This window comes from Xiphophorus couchianus, chromosome 1 (assembly GCF_001444195.1).
Source record: "Xiphophorus couchianus chromosome 1, X_couchianus-1.0, whole genome shotgun sequence".
Classification (NCBI taxonomy): domain Eukaryota; kingdom Metazoa; phylum Chordata; class Actinopteri; order Cyprinodontiformes; family Poeciliidae; genus Xiphophorus; species Xiphophorus couchianus.
In genome coordinates this window covers 16,461,114-16,481,535 of record NC_040228.1, presented here as the reverse complement: position 1 = coordinate 16,481,535, position 20,422 = coordinate 16,461,114, and the positions used below count along the sequence as shown (strand labels likewise).

The following is a 20,422-nucleotide window of genomic DNA, read 5'->3' as shown; positions in this document are numbered from 1 at the left end:
TAAATTATCATATAGTTATTGTGATAGGCTACAATGTTGTCGTTTTGAGACTATTTTCAAGTAATATAATAGTAAAGGCACAATAATGAAAGAACACATTCTCAAAGATTAATAAACTTTAAATTCTAATGAATATTTAACATTGGGACTGGAAGTCATTTTTAAGAAAAAAATCCAAAATAAAGCAACAGAAATATCAAATAAAATGAGTTCTGAATCCTCTGTGATACAAAATTGTCCTTCATAAAGGGTCTAGCTGAGACCAAATCACGAGACTGAAGACATTTGTCACAACGTTTCTGGTAAACAGAGAAAAGCAATAAATCATGCAAATGGGAAATCTTGAGCTTGTTTGTGATTAATTGATTTTCATCACAAACATTGCATGAATTGATTTTTTGCGACAGGCCTAACATTGAAGCCAATAAACAATGTGTTGACTAACTGGGAAATGTGGCAGAGTATTGATGATATGTAGTAGGTGCGGTTGCTTGGGTCTTTGTTATTGTTTTCTGAGTTTCCAAATAAATGTTCTAAGTGTTTTTATTGGCAGCCATTAACATGGTCTGTGCGGCTCCACCTACCAACACAATAGCTTTAAAGCCAATGAAGACTCACCAAAAAAAAAGAACACTTTATATTGCAGATCTTGTTTCACAGTCACTTCCTTAGAGAATAATAAATCTAAGTAAGAAAATAGTATTGTTTAGCCTAAAACTTTTGAATAAAAGTCTTTAGTGAAATGACTCATCTTCTTGAAAAGTCTCACAAAGGCTTTTCAAGTCAAGTGGAAATGGACAGTCACCCTCCTGGGGTTTGTGCCGAGTGGAAACATTTTGAATAAACTGTAGATGGCAGGTTTGGTAGCAGATTCAGGATTTCAGTTCAGCAAAATATTAAAAAGCTATTTCACAGTTCCTAAAGAAATCTGGACTGTGTGTGATCAGCTCTTGTTTCATGTTCAATTAGAACATGAAACAAAAAAAAAAAAAAAAAAATGGAGATTCTTCCATTACCTGCTCAGAAAATAGAAAAATGTTTCAACACTTCATCATCTCATTCTCATGAACTCAATATTGTTTTTAGTTTTTACATTGGAGATGAAGAGGTCGACTAAAGACAACATACAGTAAATGCAGCAAATACCACTGGTTGCTATTAAAAGTCTCGGCGTTTTGTCAGGCCAATTTTATGTATGTATTTTATTAATTTTTGCGTTGCGTACCATCATTAGCCATAACTGCCCAACCTAACACATTTTTCGAATGTTTTGCAGGACAATAATGCAGCAACAGTACTACTGTAACAAATCGAATGATGTTATGACAAAACATAAAATTGAACAATTTTAAAAGGTCTTGTATTCGATGCAGTTCCATTTACTTCTAGGTTGTAATATCAGTGGCAGAATATAACTTTTGCTTTTGTTGGCATCAACTGCAGTTTCGATTTTTTTTTTTTTTTTTGGAGACTCACTGGCACGTAGGGTGAGTAACAGAAACCCAGGTATTTATTGCCTTGGTGCTGTTCAACAAAAGGGTGTGGTGGGAAACTCTTACCTGCAGAACCTTTGCCAAAACAGTCGGGTTATGCTGAAAGCATGTTTTTCCTATCGTCACAGTTCCCCCTCTAACTCTTCTTCTTTTCCTTGATCCTTTGACTCCTCCTTTATTTCATTCTTTCTCCTCCCAGTCTGACTCATGCCGCCTGCCTCACGTGCAAATCAGACAGTAAGAAGTCTATCTTTTAGCAAACCCCATTGCACTTTCAGCTGCAAATACTCTGATAACATATGTGACACCAACATATTTGTAGGTTCTTCATTTTAAAATGAATTAAGGATATGCAGGCTCAATGAAGATCATATGCGAACAAAATAATTTTGATGGATAATGCATGGATTTGATTTAAACTAATGCACTGCAGCTCTGGCTGTGCACATAAATGTTGTCCTGCTGGGAAGGTGAACCTTTGACATAATGCAGTCCTTTTCTAATACTTTGTGTCCATCATCATACAGTTCTATCTTTGGGATTTTTTTTTATTTTTTTTAATTTTTTAAAGAAAAAGTTGTTTTAATTTTCACTACAGCTTTTATTCTGATGACTTGTTCAAGTAGGATGATGGAAATTTGCATCAAACGACTCTTTGAACCGCTTGTCCTCGGTTCACCTTTCAGCTGGAATAGTTTGCAAGTTACAACACAAACACTGTGCAGTTCTGCAACGGTCCCAACAATGACACAACTAAGTATTTAAATGTGCGCTGGCACTTTCATGGGTTCCTCTCTCTCTCTCTTGCCTGTGCTCCACCCTTCATCCCCGCACCTGCATGTGAACTTTCCTTAGCCCTCGAAGGGGCGCGGTCCCCGAGGGTGGAGTCCACACCTTCTGCTCTGGGAACATTTACCATATGTGAGCTCTTTGGCTTATCCGCTGCACCCGTTGTTGCTGCGCTTCTTCACCGTGGGGCCTCCGCTCTCGTTTGGAGAACTCGTTTGACCCACCCGCTCCAGGTCAGGGATCCGAGTTTGGGAAGATGATGGGACTGCGATCGACCGCGGACACCGGGAGCCCGGACACCTCGCTCGTGACGCCGTCCGACAAGGACCTGAGCTCGGGACAGCAACGCGTGCTGAACCAAGTCAACACCATTAAGAGGAGCAAATCGAAGTACAAGAACGGCACGACGAGTCCCACAAGTATGGAAACCGATTTCTTTGAGTTATTTTAAGTCTCGTGGATGGAAAGGCAGTTTGAAAGCTTTCGAGTTTAGTTTTGCTGTCTGGGGAAAGGTGCGTCATTCAAATTTCCAGAGGTGTCGCTCACCAAACTGGCTCCGTTCCCAGACTTTTTTTTTTTTTTTTTTTTTGATACGGTTAGGCACTCGTTTGATGTGTGTAGATGAAATCCAGGGAGGTGGCGGGGACGCTGCAATTTCTAGTCCAAACTAGTTCGGTGTGGGAGTGACGCTTGTGCACACACACACGCACACACACACCAAAAATGTTTACAACACTACTGTCACAGTTTCGATAGGTTGGGACAACAAAATAGACTTTTCGAGACTTAAGTTGCTTGTACTTTATAAATGTCAGTCGACTCTTAATTACTTGACGCACCTCCTGCAGGTAGCATGTCAGGAAACGCACACAAACGTCATTAAAGCAATCCTTTTCCAGGCATACAAAACCTCTGGGATTGGCTTATCCTGCAGAACGCAGTGGTGGGAGCTGCTAAAATGTATAAATGTAATAACAAGAGTACGACTTTTGCATAATCTGAAAAACAAAGAGTCTATTTAGTTCTGTTTATTTTATGTTGCTATGAAAACACCGGATTGGTGTGCGCAGTTACATGCCTACAGCTTTACTGTTTTACAGCCACTTTGAGCATGCACACAAATGTCACTAATAGTGAAATATTTGCCATAAAAAATAACGCGTGTGAACACAACATAAAATTAGATCACATGAAATAATTCAAAATTGGCTAATTTATTCTAGAAATGAAAATCAAATGAAAACTGTTAAAAGTCCTTCTGCTGCTGTGGATTTACTAATTGCATGCATTTTTACAAGTTACCTTTTTTTTGTTGGAAGCTAGAAATTAAATCCCTAATTTTATCTCAGTTTGAAAATAAACCTCAAACATGTGTTTTTTTATGCTTGATTCAAATTACCTTTGAATGTTTTCAAAGATAACTAATTGGTGTGTTCACAGTTCTCAAACTCTGAATGATGGGAAGAAATAAGGATTGGAGCCGCACACACATCTGAGTTCACAGGCCTGCTTTTAACTTTAATATCTGGGAGCTCACATTAATCGTTTAGAGTTCCATACAGAAATATTAAAGCAATGTATATACAAATTCACAATGCAGCAACAAGCATAATAATAATAGACATTTGCCTCTCTGAACTGAATCAGTTCTATCACACCAGTCGGTCAGATTATTGAAAAACGTTTAGCTTGTTTTAAGGGACCATGTCATAGGGTTTATGTTTAGGTTTTGAGGTGCAAAGCTGCAGAAATGGTTTTGCTTAGCTTTTCAAAGTTAGAGGAAAACCAGTTTGTGCTTATTCGTAAACAAAAACAAAACAGAGAAGTGTGTGTGTGCACACATTGAAATTGTTTTAAACCAGTACCTATTCTGTTTAAGTCAAATTTGTGTTTAGCTTAAAACAACCTATAAGAGTTGCCTGGTTGACTATACTGCAAGACTTTGCTTTATTTTTTTCCAATATGCAGCATTTTTTTTTCTATCATGAGAGTTTTACTTAAAATCATCCGCAGTTACAACAGCAAATTTTTAATAAAAATTATTTGATTTCACTCCTCAAATGCTCAAATACCTATTCCCAATTTCAACACACTACTACAATAAACACATTACTAAAACAGTTTGTTTTACTAATGTGTTTATTTTAACTTCATTTAGCCTTAAAGACATTTTTCTTTATGCCAGGTAGTCTTTTTTTCCTCCACTCTGAATAATTTGGTGATTAAGGAAGCAATTTTTCAAGCAGAAATCTCTTGGCCCAGAACAGCCGTGAGTCTGTTGTCCTGAGACCTCATCTCATCTCTACGATCTGATTACAACATCCACCCTCTTGATTCTGACTCGATTTCATGTCTGTTTTTCATTCTAGCTTTAGAACTATCGGACTATTAAAATAAAAGCTATTTCTAAGGCTTGGAGTATATGCATAAACATGTTGATTTATATATATTTTTTAAAGGATTCAGTGGTTTTACTTTCTTATTTCTCTTTTATTTGCACAGGCCCTGCTCCACAGACTTTAAAAACCTCTGACTTTGGAATGTTCAAGTATAGGGCAGCTAGCACCTACAGCCGCACCAACTCCAGCGGGTCAGCCGCTTTCCACAATAAGGTAACCGTTTCTCTCTCTGTCTGTCTTTCTGTGCCAGCATCACATCGGTAATCAGAGCACAGACTTCTGCTTCTTTCAAAAATCTCTACAAGAAAAGACCATATTATAGTTTGTTAAAGTGACAAAGTTGAAGTACTTCTGTTAAGTAGTTGGTTCATTTCATCGTCATCCTTAACACTACATGATTTTTTTCAAATATTTCCCATAGACCTATTGCAACGCACATGATCTCGGCCCCCCATATCCTTGCAGGAGGGCAAACACCTGCTCTCCAACAATGGCTGCTTTTAGCTGATAAGTTGTCAATATAACATGCTTAATCTTAAATGTATTTGTAATATGTAAAAGAAAAAGTGATGCAGGACTTTGCTACTAACTGTAAATGCCATGACAACTATATAAGGTCAGGAAAAAGGTAAAAAAAAATAGTGAGGGAGAGGGAAGCACCCTAATTAACAGCACTGTTAGTTGCGATGGCAACGAGTCTGTGTGTTGATATATTTGTATATGCTATGGTGGATATAAATTGAGAAGAAATGTCTTACAAATTGCTGCAGCAAGTCATTAAAAGCCGATTTGGAGTGAATGGCTAGAAATAGACTTAAAATAATCAAATTGCTTGCATTGAGGAAAGACATAAAAAAAATTACTAATTTGCTGAACGAGATGCTTTTTTTTCCTATTCTGTTGCCATTACCAGAAATCAGTAGTTGAAATCCTTACTTAGTGAGGCTGTTAACCAAACCATGTTGCTGAGAAATCAATATGTAATATTCTGAGTTCACATTATGGCAGCGTTGAATGACGGATAATTTATAAATTATATTATTTATAGTACCATTGATTCACAAAGTAATTGAGTGTAGTTGAGTACCGATCTGCTGTTCTGACATTTTTGTTGCCATAAACAACAAAAAAACTCTGTGTTTTCCACATTATTTGGTATGACATTCTAGCCCGTTCAATCATTGATATTACAGAGATTTTTGCCTAGCAAGAGAGATTAGAATACTTCATAATCTGAGTTAGGAGAAGCAATTAGATACTTAATTTGAAGTGTTTCAAAAAGGATCCTTGAGGAGCCCCTAATGCGATCTCAAGATTAGTATTTATGATGGCTGAACATTAAAAAGTCATATCCTCTGAGCATCAGGACATGGTTTTTACTCTGAACAAGTTGTGCTCTAGGTTGAGGGTCCAGTGAAGGAGATTTGTCTTGTTCAAGAGTGATGAAAGGTTGGAGCAGGAGATGTGTTGAAATTATGGCCACATTTGCAGTTTTGCAGGTGTCACATTGACTCGTCGTGGTAAAGAAGGAATTGAGCCAAAAAGCTAAAGCCTCCATTTACTGGTCAATTTATATTCTCCTATGGCCATGAGACATGTATCATGATCAATAGAACAAGATCCTGAATACAAGTGGCTGAAGTGAGCTTCTTCAATAAGGTGGCCAAACTCGGCTCTAGAGTTTTAGTGAGGAGTTTCATCATACAGAGTGAGCTCAGTCAGCAGCCATTGGTCCTTTGCATCTGGCATCTGAACAGGATGCCTCAAAGATGTCTCTCTTTAGAGTAGGGGTGTGAACCTGCATTCCTCTCTGCTTTAGGACACCTGACTCCAATATTAGCTCATTAGCAGAGTTGTGGAGAGCTTGACTGCATGCTAGTGACGCAAACGTATAGGAGAAGGGACACATCTCAAAGTTGCAGGACTCTGGCCCTTGATGAATGCAGTTTGAGACCACTGCTTTAGAGGTCTTCCATAAGTGTGCCCCCTGGGCAGACCAAAAACACACCAGAAGGACTATGTACCTTATGGCCTAGTAACCATTTGGGGTTCCCCTTAGAATGAGCCAGAGTGTGTCTATATGCAAAGGTTTGACTGAGTTTCCTTCCAAGATACATTACCTCAGTAACCCAGTCTCTGATAACTGACAGACAATGAATGGCTAGATATTTGAACAAACGGAGTAGCTGAAATGCTCTGCAGAAAAACTATTTAGATTTTTTTGCATTCATGTGCTTCTGTGTTTGTTTGCTTTGGTAAATAGCTGCGTAAAAAGAAAAACGTCACTCTCTACTCTGTTACAGAACTCCGGATTCGATATGCATGTACTAAGATGAACTATTCTGTGATCCAAATTTCAGTAACGTTGGCTACAACTGTGTGTTTATTTGGCTCTTTGTTTGGGTGTGTGCATGTATTTATGGTGATTTGGCCTGACCTGACCTGCTCACACATTAGTGAGGCATTTCTAGGGAACTTGTTGGTGTTGCTGTTCTGATGAAGGCTCATAGTCCACACATCATGTTGTGTCATATTTTATTCATCTGCAAATATGCACATCAGGTAGAATAATTTTGAATATATTCAGCTATATTGAACAGCATGTGCAACTTTATGTAGCTTATTTCCTGAAATCCAGGTAAGAATAATAATGTGCTAAAGTGAATTGCCATCATTGCTGAATTAGTAGTCCACAAAAATGTATACACTTAATTTCCGTTTTGAAAAACAAACAAACAAAAAAAACATGTAATTAATATTTTACAAAAGTGAAACTTGTTTATTCAATGGCCGATCTCAGTTTATTCTTGCCTTCAGGGATTCATTGAGCTAGAAAGATCAGTGACGTTAATCTTGTAATCTCTGTAGTTTCCTGTTATTATAGAAGCCACTGCCTCTGTTAGATAATACTTTATAAACACTGAATGTCATTGTACATGCAAGATCATTTGCCGATAGGATACGTTTCAACTTTCGGTTGCTATAGAATTATTTTAAGGTAAAATATGAGTTTATCTTATTTGACATCTTGCCCGAAGCTGAGAAACAGCCTTAAAGGGAGGCAGTTTTAAAGGCTGCTAAACTGGATTAGTTAAAACTTTAAGTTTTCTCCAGAACGGCGTTTCTTCACCTTACTGCATATCCACTGCGTTACATAGAAATTCTCAAACAGTTATGATTTAGTCAGTGAATCTTACTTGATCCAAGCAAGACCACTGTATCTGTGGATGTTTCCAAATATTGCTTTAAAGAAGTTAAAGATATTCAAACATTATGTTGAATATCTTTTTCAATTTTTCTGCCAAGTCCCTTGGTGATATGTGTCTTGCTTTCTCAGCACAATGTGAGCTTTATAACACCAGGAGATTAACTGTACATGCCTCTTCCTATAACTTTCACATAACCTAGTTCTCCTTAATGATAAATTAAATATGTCAAAATGTCAGCTGCAGACAGCTGGAACTTTGATTAATGACTTTTCTGCAAAGAGAAGTTGCTTCTTTCTTCACTGATGTTCATTGATCAAGTTTGACAGGAAATGGTTTCCCTGCCAAACCTTTCATTTTTGTGTTTGTATGGACATTCATCTCTTGTGTTGCTCAGACTCTTCTGAGTTTTACTCTGTCCTACTTGGGAATATTCAAATAATGTGTGTGGGCGTGTGCGCGTGTGTGTTCAAGTGCATGTGTGTTTGTGTGATAGCCTGGCCATTAACTTCCAATGCAAAACTGCTCAAAAAAAGGGGCCAATCAGCAAACAGGAGAAGTTGTGAACAATTACATTGATTTTCTGCACTGTTTTAGAATTGTAGTCTACCTGTAGTTTTAACAATGACAGCAGGGGAAGTGAACAAAGCCGTTCAATCTCTGTTGGCCACGCTTTCACATATTGAATTAACATTAACGAAAGTTTATGCACCAACAAAAGTTAGTTTATGAAACTAACAAAACTAATGTATTTTGGCTGTCGTTCTGTTGTTGTCGTATCAACCTTCCAGACCGCTCAGATCTTCTGGTTTTGGTCTTCTTTGCATCCCCAGAACCAGAACCAAACATGGAAAAGCAGCTTTCAGCTTCTATGCACCTCAAATCTTAAACTACCTACCAGAAAACTGCAAAACTGCTGAAATACAAAGTTCAGTTAATTCAAGGCTAAGATCTCGCCTGTTTACAGCTGCCTTTGATTAGCAGCCACTGGAACATTGATCAACATATTTGTGTGTTTTCCTGATGATTTTGATGACATTTGGCAAAGTGTAATGTTTACTGCTTGTTTCATACTTGATGACTGTATGATGCTTTTATGATTTAAATTACTTTGAACTACCTTGACACTGAAACGTTTTTCCAATAATTATGAAAGTTGTTTTATTCTAAAAATCTGATTTTAAAATAATGCCTTATAAGAAAAAGAAGGAACAGAGCTTTAAAAAAACATCCATGGATTAAAAGCACTAAATACAACTTAGTTATGTATGTGGTCACAGTACCTAGAAGTTAGCATCACATCCAGCAATGGGGTCAACCACACCTCTTCACTAAAACAGGAATTTCTGTCATCTACTCACTCTGAGTTGCTCAAAATAACTGACTGACTCTTACTGGGCTCTTAGTACAGCACAAAGTTTTTGGCTTAGAAGGAAGTTCTCTTAGAGCAATTTGAGAATCTTTAAGAATACATCCCAGAACCTTTTGCAGTCTTCAGCCAAAAACTGTTTCATTTAGTTCTGATTTGTTTTCTCACATATTTGGGATCATAAACAGTAACTGCTGTTCTTTTCTGCCCTGCAATTTATGTAAATATTCAGAAGAGTCGAAGTCTAACAACTAAAAGTATGAAGGGAAGATTAGTCAACTCCAACTTGGAACAAGTCAACACCTCATCCTGGACAAAAAGCCCCAATGGGCTGAAACCCAGTCGGAGTGACCCCGTTTTGACTTCAGCTTCTTGTCTTGCTCCAGCACGTAGTATGGTGAGTAGTTATTGCTTCAGTGTTTTTGCCAGATTTCAAAATAATATCAAAATAATTTTTTTTTAAACTATTATTCTTTTTCTAGAAAGCCAAAGGGCAGATCAACTCAAGCCAAATTCAAGTTACTAAGGAGTCCCGTTCAATAATTAATGGCCCGACTTTCACTGAGAGTCAAACTCACATTTTCCGGTCACCTTCCACCCAGTCTCAAACCGATGGCAAGTTGGGCACCATTAGGGTGTCCAAAATCGAGCAGTCACCCATGTGAGTTTACTTTGCTCCTTGCTTTCTGCTTTGATTCATAATATTTATTAGGCATTCATTTTTCCCCCTTCTGAACACCTAATTGCCAACTCTGTTTTCAATTCCTATGTGTTTTCTGATAGGGTGAACTCTACAGGATACATGCAAGATAATATAACCCTAAAAGAGGCTGTGGATTACCTGTCGAGCTCTAATGAGAGCTACCAGCAACAAGGGGCCAACTATATCCAACACGTCAGCTACAGTGAAGATTCAGCCAAAGCAGAGGTTGGTATGCCGCATACATCCTGTTACCAGAAGGAATCGTATACAATGTAGTGTCTTTTGCCACTGAGGGGGTGGAAGCGTGTTTGCAAAAAACACAGCATTTAACATACAATGGAATGGTTTAGAACAAAGTGAATTTTCTGTCAATTTTTTTTTCAAGGTCTAGTGTTAAATTAGTTGCTAAATTCTCTCAAGACTTTACAGCTGATCTTCACAGAGGCTTTCCATACATGAGTTTGAGCTATTTTGCCATGAATAATAATGAAACATTTCATAACTGGTCTGCATTAGATATGCAGACCAGTTACACATCCAATAAAAAGGAACCGACTCAGGGGACAGCACACAAATACATGCCACACTTTTAATTTTTTTTTATTTGTAATAAAACACTTTATCCCTTTCCTCTTACTTTGCGCACTGCACATACTTTGTGTTGGTTTATCACATAAAATGTAAAAAGGGGAAAAAAAGGCATTTAGTTGCATCAAGGGGAAGGAGTGCTTTTGCACGACGCACTAGTGAATACCATTGTCAGTTTGTTCATACTTACTTGGAAATGACAGAAAACTAGATTTTTAATATTTTTCCAGCTTTTTTTTTTAGCAGGACCAAAGCTTTATGTTGATTGTAAAAAGATACATTTATTCTCTGTGATGACAGAAAATTGTCACTTCATCAAAAATGGCAGCTTTGAAAAAATCCTGACAAATCATTCTAATCATAAACCAGAAATAACAGGTTGTCTCCCAATCACAATTTTGTGTTGCAGGTATTCAAGCTTAATGGAATTCCACCTTTGGTGAACATGCTGGACAGCAGCAACTCAAGCTTACAAAAGGCCGCTTCTGGTGCTCTGAGAAATCTTGTCTTCAAGAACATGGATAACAAGATCGAAGTTCAGAAATCCGGTGGAATAGCTAAGGTCCTGAACCAAATGAAGAACACAAAGTCTACTGAAACGCAGAGACAACTCGCTGGTATGGACTGCTGATTGTAATAGGATCTCAAACATTAAGGCTGGATTTTACTGAGAAAACAGGACATTGTTATATTGTTTTTGAATATTATGATGATGATATGTAATTAAATGACATATTAATTATGTCATTTAATTACTTTAATTAATTTAATTAATTATTATGTCACCTCTGATCCGTAGCATCTCAGTCTCTAAGGTGTAAATCAGGTGTGGGTATTAAATTATGGCCTACCAAATATTTAATCCCACTAGTTCTTTATGATTGTGGTATTGCACAGAATGAAATTATGATGATTCATGCATTTCTATCTATTGGGCAGCTCTGCTAAGAATTATTTTTAATCTGAAGACACAAATACTCATTTTACTATACTTAATAGTTCAGATTTGTTGAAAGAATGATGCATTTACACATTAGAAAGGAACAGTGAGAACTGTGGGATTAGGAAAAGTGTTTTTGGTAGTTGTCTAAAATGCTGATGCATTAAAACAGTGATATATATGTATTTTTTTTAAAAGGCCTACTCTGGAACCTGTCTTCCGCTGAAGTACTGAAGAATGAACTAATTTCAACAGCACTTATTGCTCTGACTAAGAATGTGGTGGTGCCATATAGCATCCCAAAGGATGACCCAGAATGTGTAGATCCAGAAGTTTTCTATTTTGCCACCGGCTGCTTGAGGTAAATATCTTTCTTCCTTCTGTATTTGCATTTGTAACATTTTTCAGAGCATCAAGATGTATCGGGCAAAAACGAAGTTGAGTAAGTACAAAGAACGGTTTTCAAATATTCCATTTATCAGGGGAAAAAAGGTATTAAAAAAAACATAGGCTATATGTGAAAAAGTAATTACCTCTAAACCTAATAACCGGTTGTGCACCCTTCACGTCTATCAAATCTTTGCAGTATCTTCCATTGAGTTTGTCACATTGCTATGGCTCAGCTCTTCTTTAGAGAATCATTTTTAAATTACACACACAGAAGGATTTTTGCATATGAACAGCCTGTTTGAGGTCATGCCGCAGTATCTCAATCAGATATTTAAACTAAACAGATTTTTTTGAGCTCTGTCCAGCTGCATAACGCAAATGTGCTTGAGTTTCATTATAACTGAAAACCTTTTTTTTTTTTTTTTGGTATTTACTGAGGTTATCTTCAACATTATTAGTTTGAACTGAAAATCTGTTTTTACATTTTCTGACAATCTGTGTGGTGCATATATATGACACCACGTAATAATGAGCAATGATTAATGATGTGCATGTAGGAACCTAAGCAGCGGCTCAGCACAGGACAGGGAAAAAATGCGAGCATGTGAAAACCTCATTGAGGCCCTGGTGACATACATTTCATCATGTGAGAAAGAAGGGAAATCTGATGAAAAGGTAAGCGTAAATACACACGTCGTCATAATTTGTCGACACTGACAATTGTCATTCAGTGTCACTTAAATCAGGCAATGTAGTCGAGTAGTTGCCAAATAAATTCTTCAGCAACCTATTTCATAGTCATATAAAAGTGCTTTTTTGTGACAAAGCTAACCAATAGGCCAAGCAATTGTGTTTTTTTTTCTACCATTGGATTTAGTGTTTTACTGTGTTGCCTGATTTAGTGACGACTTATAATAACTGACTCCTGAACTGCATTGTTTGTGGCAGCACGTGAAGTTTAATGATTCGTATGAAGTGTTGCATGACTGACCTCATCATCGAAGGAAGTCTATCTGTTCATCAGATATTCTTGATTCTGTTTGTTTCCATTGAATTTGGATGACTCACTTCTCAAGATGCCTCCTACTTCTCTCCCAATTCCCATCTCTCATGTTTCTTACACAGAATGTGTTCATTCTACATTTTAAGCATTTTCTGAACTTTGCTTGGAAACATCCGTAAGCTAAAATAAATATATGTGCATGTTCTTGGGAAAGTACTGCATGCATGTAAATTTTAACGTTCACATACATGCATGTATGAGATGACTGAAACTCAAGTCAGTATCCCCACACAGTTAAGTCCATTGTTATACAAGCTCCTGGCAAATTTAGATGTACATTTATTTTCATTTATCCCAGTCAGGACATGCATAGTTCAAAGGATTAAAAAAAAACAATTTAAAATGAATATTGTATGTAAAACAGTGTTTTTGTTTTTATCTACATCTTCATAAGTAAAAGCAATATAGAACAATTCTTATAACCTTCTTACTAAGAAATTGAAAAATCAAATTGCTGGCCAGTCTTTTGCATGTTGCCATTGCTATTTTGGCAATGTATTTTTTGCATTGTAATTACAAGTCTTTGAGGGTTCAGCTCCCTTCACAGATTCTCTGTCAGTGTGGACTCCGGCCTGGCAACTCTGGAACATTAATATCACTCCAAGTCAGAAGAAGCATATTGATAGACTAAAATATCACTTTAAATGTACTTCTGCAACATGGAGTATGAATAATTTTGGGTTTAAATGTACCTGCACTGTTGGCGTATTTACCAAACTTCATTATTATGTAGAATCCCTTTTATTAGTATTTCTTATTTGTGTTAATTTTGGTTCAGGGACTGCTTACGGCCTGTTGCTACATGTCTCAGCTAACAAATATAGTTATAGAAAAAATTACTTTAGGACATGTTGTCCTGCATGATCTGTTTTATTTCTTGTTTTCATTTTATAGCCTGTGGAGAACTGTATGTGTACTCTCCATAACCTGACATACCAACTATGGCAAGAGTGTCCAGAGGCTTCATTCTCAACAGAGGCTCAATCTGAGGGTAGGAAAAGCCCCACAGTTGGATGCTTCAGTCCTAGAAGCAGAAAAGCTAAAGATGAGGTGGGTGTTAACCAAGAAGCTTGACCAAATCATGATGACCACATTTTAGGTCCTAAACTGCTTTCCTCTCTGCTCAGATTTTCTCAAACCCACCGCAAGTCTTGGCAAATGACAGCAATAAGATAGCCCTGGCATCAAAGGTGGAGTGGTTGTACAATTCAAAAGCCACAGATTTGTATGTTTCACTGCTCAAGTCGTCCGAAAACAATGCCATTAAGGAGGCCAGCTGTGGTGCCATGCAGAACCTCACTGCGAGCAAAGAAAAGGTTAGTAGTAGGTAATGTTAAAAACTAAATCCGTGCAATGTTCCCTCTAATTTTTCATGTGTCTGGGCATACACACAAGCTTCCTGAGTACACTGAGGACCACTGTGGGCATCATCGGATGTGCACACCGTGGCTACGCACTAGTATTACATCTGTATTAAATCTGGGATCGTAGCAAGTTGCATGGCTTATTAAAAGAATCAGATTACATCAGCAATTTTCATTTGTTTGCTTTTAATATAAGTGATTTGCCCCACTTAAAATGAAAAAAACAAAAACATTGCTGTTCAGGAGATACGTAGTATGTTATAAGTAAGAGTCCTGCTTTAGTCAGGGTGAGAAATGAGACATTATACCTTTCAGACATAACTTTTTGCTCACATTAAAACATTCACATTTTGCACAATGAAATGTGTTCTATAGCTTGTGATACAGTATAAATTTTTGTAAAATATTTAATTACACAGTTTTTTCACATCTGCCCTTCTCACTTCTCCAGTGGCTGCACACTTTGCCCATGTTGATGGCTCCATCTGCTTCTTGCCTTGACTTTATGCGCATCAGCTGATCCAAATGTGCCACTTTCGAAGATTTCTGGATGCTGTTTTGATATGATTCATTGAACTAAATCCCCTTTCACATTCAGTGCTGGAAGTTTGAAATGTAGCAAATATCCACAAGTTGTGAGATCTCCTTTAGCTCCTCACATCTAAGTGCTGCATCACCATATCTGAGAATGTCCTGACTGACCACTGCTTAAGTTTTTGCTTCATTATGTACTTTAATTCAGCATATTGACTGTTAATGGCCTCCATAGTCTGGATGGGTGGGGGAGAATGGCCTCATACCTCTTTGCCAGTAGAAAGAAGTATGATGTCTGCTGATCCATAGTCAAAATGTCTGAGTTAGCTTCAATGTCAAATGCAGACCATTCCTTTAATTCATCCTCTGAAAAACGAGCATCAATGTGATCGCAGACCTTACTAATAAAAAGAGTAATCTCACCAGTATTTCTGCCATCACCTGATGAGGTCCCCATTGCCTCCTTGACACGGTGACTCCACTGTACATTGTACTGTTCTATTTGCACAAATTCCGATAGCCATTTAATCTTAAAAGAAACGCATTTCTTTTTTACTTTGGCTTGGTGAGTGGATGTCCCACTGCCCAATCGCTTAGACATGATAATGTGTTAGCTTTCGCGTCCCTTAACTCCGCCGCACTATTCTTACCTAGCTAATCTGCATGGTGCCACAGCGCATATGACCAAGGCACGTACACACAGTAGCATGCGATGATTGGCTGCGTAGCAAAAGTGAACCATATCGTATCATTGGCTGGACACCTGTCACTCACTGAGTTAGATCGCAAAGTAGTACAGAAAAAATGTTATTGGTTCATAGTCAAAACTGATGTCTGAGCCCAATGTCCAGTTTATGCTGGACTTTATTTTATGTGCTACACAGATTTTCTTGTGCGCTGAGAATATGCGAGCAGGCGCGCAGCTTAGAGGGAACATTGAATCAGTGTAAATTTCCACTATGAACTCTTTGAATAAGTGGTGTAAATGTGGATAGCTTCACTGAAGTGGTACATACAACTGAAATGTATTTACGTGTCTTGTGTTTCAGGGGTCTGTAGTTGTGAGTGAGCATTTGTTCAAGCAACTTGCGGACAATTTTCTCCTGTCCAGTCTATTGCGGTCCAAAGCTACTCAAAAGACTTATGCCTCTCTTCTGGATAACATGTCTCGCAAACCCACTTTACTATCCCAGATGGGTAAGAAGCAACCTTTATTTTCAAATAGGATGGACTGTTTACAGGAGCATCTGAAAAAAATAGAATATAATTGTATAAGTGTTTGATCAGAAATGGTGATTTTAGTTTCCAGCAAGGCATGAGATCTGTGCACTCTATTAATCTCAAAAATATTTAAATTTGTCAAGATGCACCTGTATGTTAATGGCGCATACACTGACTGCACTCAATGTCATAAATTTCATTTATGTGAAATAAGGTTTCACTATTTCTCTTCTGTGTAGCACCGAAGATTTTGCCTGAACTTGGGAAGGTTTTGTCTGACAACGCTTGGCAAGGGGAAGCTCATCCTGATACTGTTGCAACTGTTTGCAATGTGTTACATAGACTGCTGCTGGTAGACCGGGACATCAGCAAGAAGACCATGAGTGCAAAAGTGATTATAGGACTGCTGGAGATAAGTGAGAGAGAGTGAGTTTTTTGTTGTTGTTGTTTTCCAGCTATTCCACAGTCTTGGTCCAGTGTCACTTTGCTCTTCCCAACTGATTATTGTCTCTTCGTTATAGTCCTGAAGACAGTGGATCCCTTGCAGCCTCAAAATTGCTACACAACTTGTGGACAGATAAGTTTCTGAGAAGCACCATAAAACATGTAAATTTATAAATCACTATTTAACCTGTGCCTGATTAGGGACCTTTTCCTCTCAAGCAGATATGATGAATTGGGGTCAGCTTACAGTTCAAAGCAGAAGTTCACACACACCGAATAGAAACACTCTCCCCTGGTCCCTCACTGTGTGAAGTTAAATAAGACCATACAGCTCATTATTTTAGCTCAGTTAAAAATACTAATATCATATCTGTTTGCTAACTTTCACAACAAGACATAAGGGATATGCGATTACTATGATTTATTTATGTCTTCAAAATTAGAATTTTACATGCAGAATGATTACTCTGCTTGAAACAACAAGGGAAAGCTCAGATAATGATGGCATGGCTTTGGAAACCTCTGACTGGTTAACTAACACATTTAAGCTACAGTACTTGGAGGGCACAGGTGGAACGCACTGTTTTCTTGTTTGACACGATGTGAAAGTTAAAAGAAAACAAGGGATCAGGAAGAGAATTGTAGAACTGCAAATGTCTGGTACATCCTTGGGCACAATTTTCAAGCAATTATATGCAAGTACAGACATGATGAGAATGTCCAATCGTCGATAATACTAATAATTTGTTCATATTGTTTCTCTCATTATTGTGTCATTTAGTAAATAAAAAATAATTGTAATCATTTTAACTGACCTAAAACAAGAGACGTTTTGTCTGATTTAACTTTAGACAGTGAGGAAAAGAAGGTATTTTTTTATTTGGTGTAAATGTCTTGTTTCAGCAGATTGGTGGGTGTTTTTAATTACTCCTCAGGCTCATGGAGAGACTTTCTCCTACCTTCTACCACACCCAAGATTTTGGTCATTTCAGAAACGATAAGTTGTACAGAAACAACTGAGAGTTAATGCTGTCAGTTATGGAGAAAGTCGTAACGGAGGGGGTGTGTGTGTGTGAAGAATGGAGGGAAGCAAGAGAAGTTTGAACAGATAGGAAGAAAGGAAAATATTCTCCACAGAGCATTTTTGCATGAGCACAAATAGTTATATTTATGTAGCTATTATTAGACAAACTCAGATGTCATAAAACCTCAACAGACAAGTAGAGCAGGTTGCAGGCTGGAGAAACAGCAGATTCTCTCACTTGTAATCTCCCAGAGGTTCTTTCAATTTGCTGACACTGTACATTGCTTCTCTGTTGGTGGTGCACATTAGGGCACCGGTGAGAGAAGTCACACTGATTTTCTTCCAAACTTTGCTCTCCGCAGCTGAAATTTGACAAATTCAAATTTGTTAATCCAAAAACCATAGCAGCTGCCACGAAGTCCACGCCCGATGAATGAATGTCCACCCCGAGATTAATAAGAGGTAAGCCTGCCTCTGAAGTCTCATTCAACTTTAACATCTCCATGTAGACAATGTAAGCCAAATGAATCAAAAGAGGTATTAGGACTTATTTTCTTAGCTGCTTCTTTCTCTGTCTATGTGCCTGTGCTTGCAGAAGGAAACCCGCCTGATCAGAAGCTTCTGCAGCCACACCCTTAAAATCTTCACTGCCAACCTTGTTGGAAGAAGTTATGTCCTTCTCACACTATGTATATAGAGGAGAGATTTTATGTATATGGAGAGATTTTAGCCTCGTGAATAATCAAAAGTTGCTTGTAATTTAATTTGACAGTGTTTGTGCGTTTCGGTAGGCTAAGTGTGAGAGCTAGGTGTGCGTTAGTGCTAAAATCAAATTCATGCAGCCTTCAATACACATAACCACTTCATGGATTGTGACTTGCAGCGATTCTTAAGAGTCACAAGTTGCATCTCGGTAAAATATTACAATGTTATCAGTTACTGGTGGCTAGAACATAACACATCCATGATAATGTTTAGAACTGACATATACATCAGAAACATGAAAAAAGTTAAGAAATATGTTTTTTTGGGGGCGGGGGTTTATGTGTACGTGGAAAATTAAGTGTTTTTAGTAACACTTCAGTGTTTTCAGTAATATCAAGCAAATAAAAATTCAGTTTGAGGTCAAAATAAGTACACCACCAGTTTATATCATGAATAGAATAGTCGGAAAATATCATGTTCACATTTAAAAAATGTATTTGTTGTTGATGTTAAAAATGCTATGTTTCTGTAATTGTATATATATATATGTATACATGTTATTCTATGATAAAAAAAAACATGCACATAAACATGGTATTATCAATGTGTGAAAAGTCCATATTTCACATATGGATCTGGCAACTATTCATTTTGCTTCTTTGCCATTTCATACAGTTTGAACCCATTACTTCCTTTAAAAGCTGTCTATTTTGAAGTTTCGTGACAAAATGTTCACTATACTCATTTAAAAACATTTTCACAAACATTAATTCTATTTCTTATTCAACAATCCCAACTTCTTTAAAGTCTCTTTGCACTAAATGATGTACAACATGTATAAGATTCAGCTTATCAGGCCAAAAAAATAAATCATACATTTTCAGAAAGAAAAAAAAAAGACCATCATTTTCTTCCAGGTATGAAATGGAAGTGGGTTGGGACAAGCTGGCAGTGTGTGTCTACTGAATGGGAGTGTGACTTTGCAAAGGAGCAATTTGACTCTAGCTGCTTGCTGGCTCTTCACAGACATTAACCAACAGTTACAGCCTGGCCTCTCTTAAAGGTTATAAAATACACCTATTTGTTTTGCTAATGCTTGTTTATTGACATGTTGCCAATTTTGTTTGAAACACAACTACAGAGACACCTCTTGACACATTCCTGTAATTTTACGGTGTTTATATAGTATACAAGGCTTTTTATTTTTCAGTTTTTGTGAATCATTTTTAAAGTGATAAATATGCCACGTCTGATTTTATGCTTTATGCTGGGAGTGACTTCACTGACTGGTGGCTCACACAGACACTACGGTTATATCAGTGGTGTTCAATGGATACTTCTAGGTTTCTTAAGATGTGCAGTACTGGGGGAGGGGAAGGATTCTTCTTTTTTATTGCCCTGTCACTGAATGTGCATATTATGTAATTTGTATTTCTGATATAGGTTCGTGTTTTTTCGACATTGACTTGAATTTTTATGAAAAACCAGAAAAAATCGAGGCAAAGTGGTAGCATGAGCGAGTGATGCATTTAAAGGACTGTTTTGTGCAGCAGTAAAGAGTCAGGCCTGTCAGCCACTGCCTTATAGCAGGTGGAGCCAGCGATGAGGGATGTCGGCAACACTCTCTTATGTGTTCTTTGATGCAATTTAGCTAATTGCAGAGCTGAAAATAAAAAGGCTGTACCCTTTTACGTAAGCATAATGAATAATGAGCTAAGCTCAAATCATCGGCCAGGAGGAAGACACAGAGATGTTTTTTTTTTTTTTTGTCCAACTCATCATGTTTTCTCTCTCTCTCTCTCTTGCAACCTTACAGCGTTATGGGGTCTTTACAGGGTATCTGTTTTGACAGAGCTACTGTCTATTTCTTTGAACAAAGAAAAACCCAAACATGTTTCCTGTTGGTGCAGATTGTGTAACAAACGATAAAAGACATCTCAGCTATTTGTTAAGGTGGTTGGCAGCTGTTAGGATTCCCTATCAACCCAAAGCGAAAGACATTGGACATTTTTATACTTGGCTGTCTTAAGGCTCCTCTGCCTTAGGCTCGATCACCTTCAGTATTGTTTGGAATGTTTTTTGAGAATTGCGCATGTTACATTTTATTAGGAGTTTTGTTATTAAGTTGTTACTTTACATGCAAAAATAAACAGCTATGCAAGCAAAGAATGTCAAGGTTGCCTGTTTCTT

The 20,422-nt window shown here is 37.5% G+C and overlaps 1 protein-coding gene across 2 annotated transcripts; it reads left to right on the top strand.

The window, feature by feature from the left end:
• The first annotated feature begins 2,396 nt into the window (after positions 1–2,396).
• pkp1a (plakophilin 1a) lies at positions 2,397–20,407 on the top strand. 2 transcript variants are annotated; one of them, XM_028027193.1, is made up of 15 exons: positions 2,397–2,701; positions 4,785–4,894; positions 9,489–9,653; positions 9,739–9,917; positions 10,040–10,184; positions 10,957–11,164; positions 11,686–11,848; positions 12,435–12,552; positions 13,835–13,990; positions 14,068–14,256; positions 15,888–16,035; positions 16,299–16,485; positions 16,581–16,665; positions 17,890–17,989; positions 19,150–20,407. In XM_028027193.1, exons 1-14 carry the CDS (start codon positions 2,539–2,541, stop codon positions 17,962–17,964), a joined length of 2,091 nt encoding a protein of 696 aa, XP_027882994.1. In that variant the 5' UTR covers positions 2,397–2,538; the 3' UTR covers positions 17,965–17,989; positions 19,150–20,407. The 2 variants fall into 2 exon arrangements, with proteins under 2 accessions (XP_027882994.1, XP_027882909.1); XM_028027108.1 differs by having other exon boundaries at positions 18,123–20,407.
• The last annotated feature ends 15 nt before the right edge of the window (positions 20,408–20,422 follow it).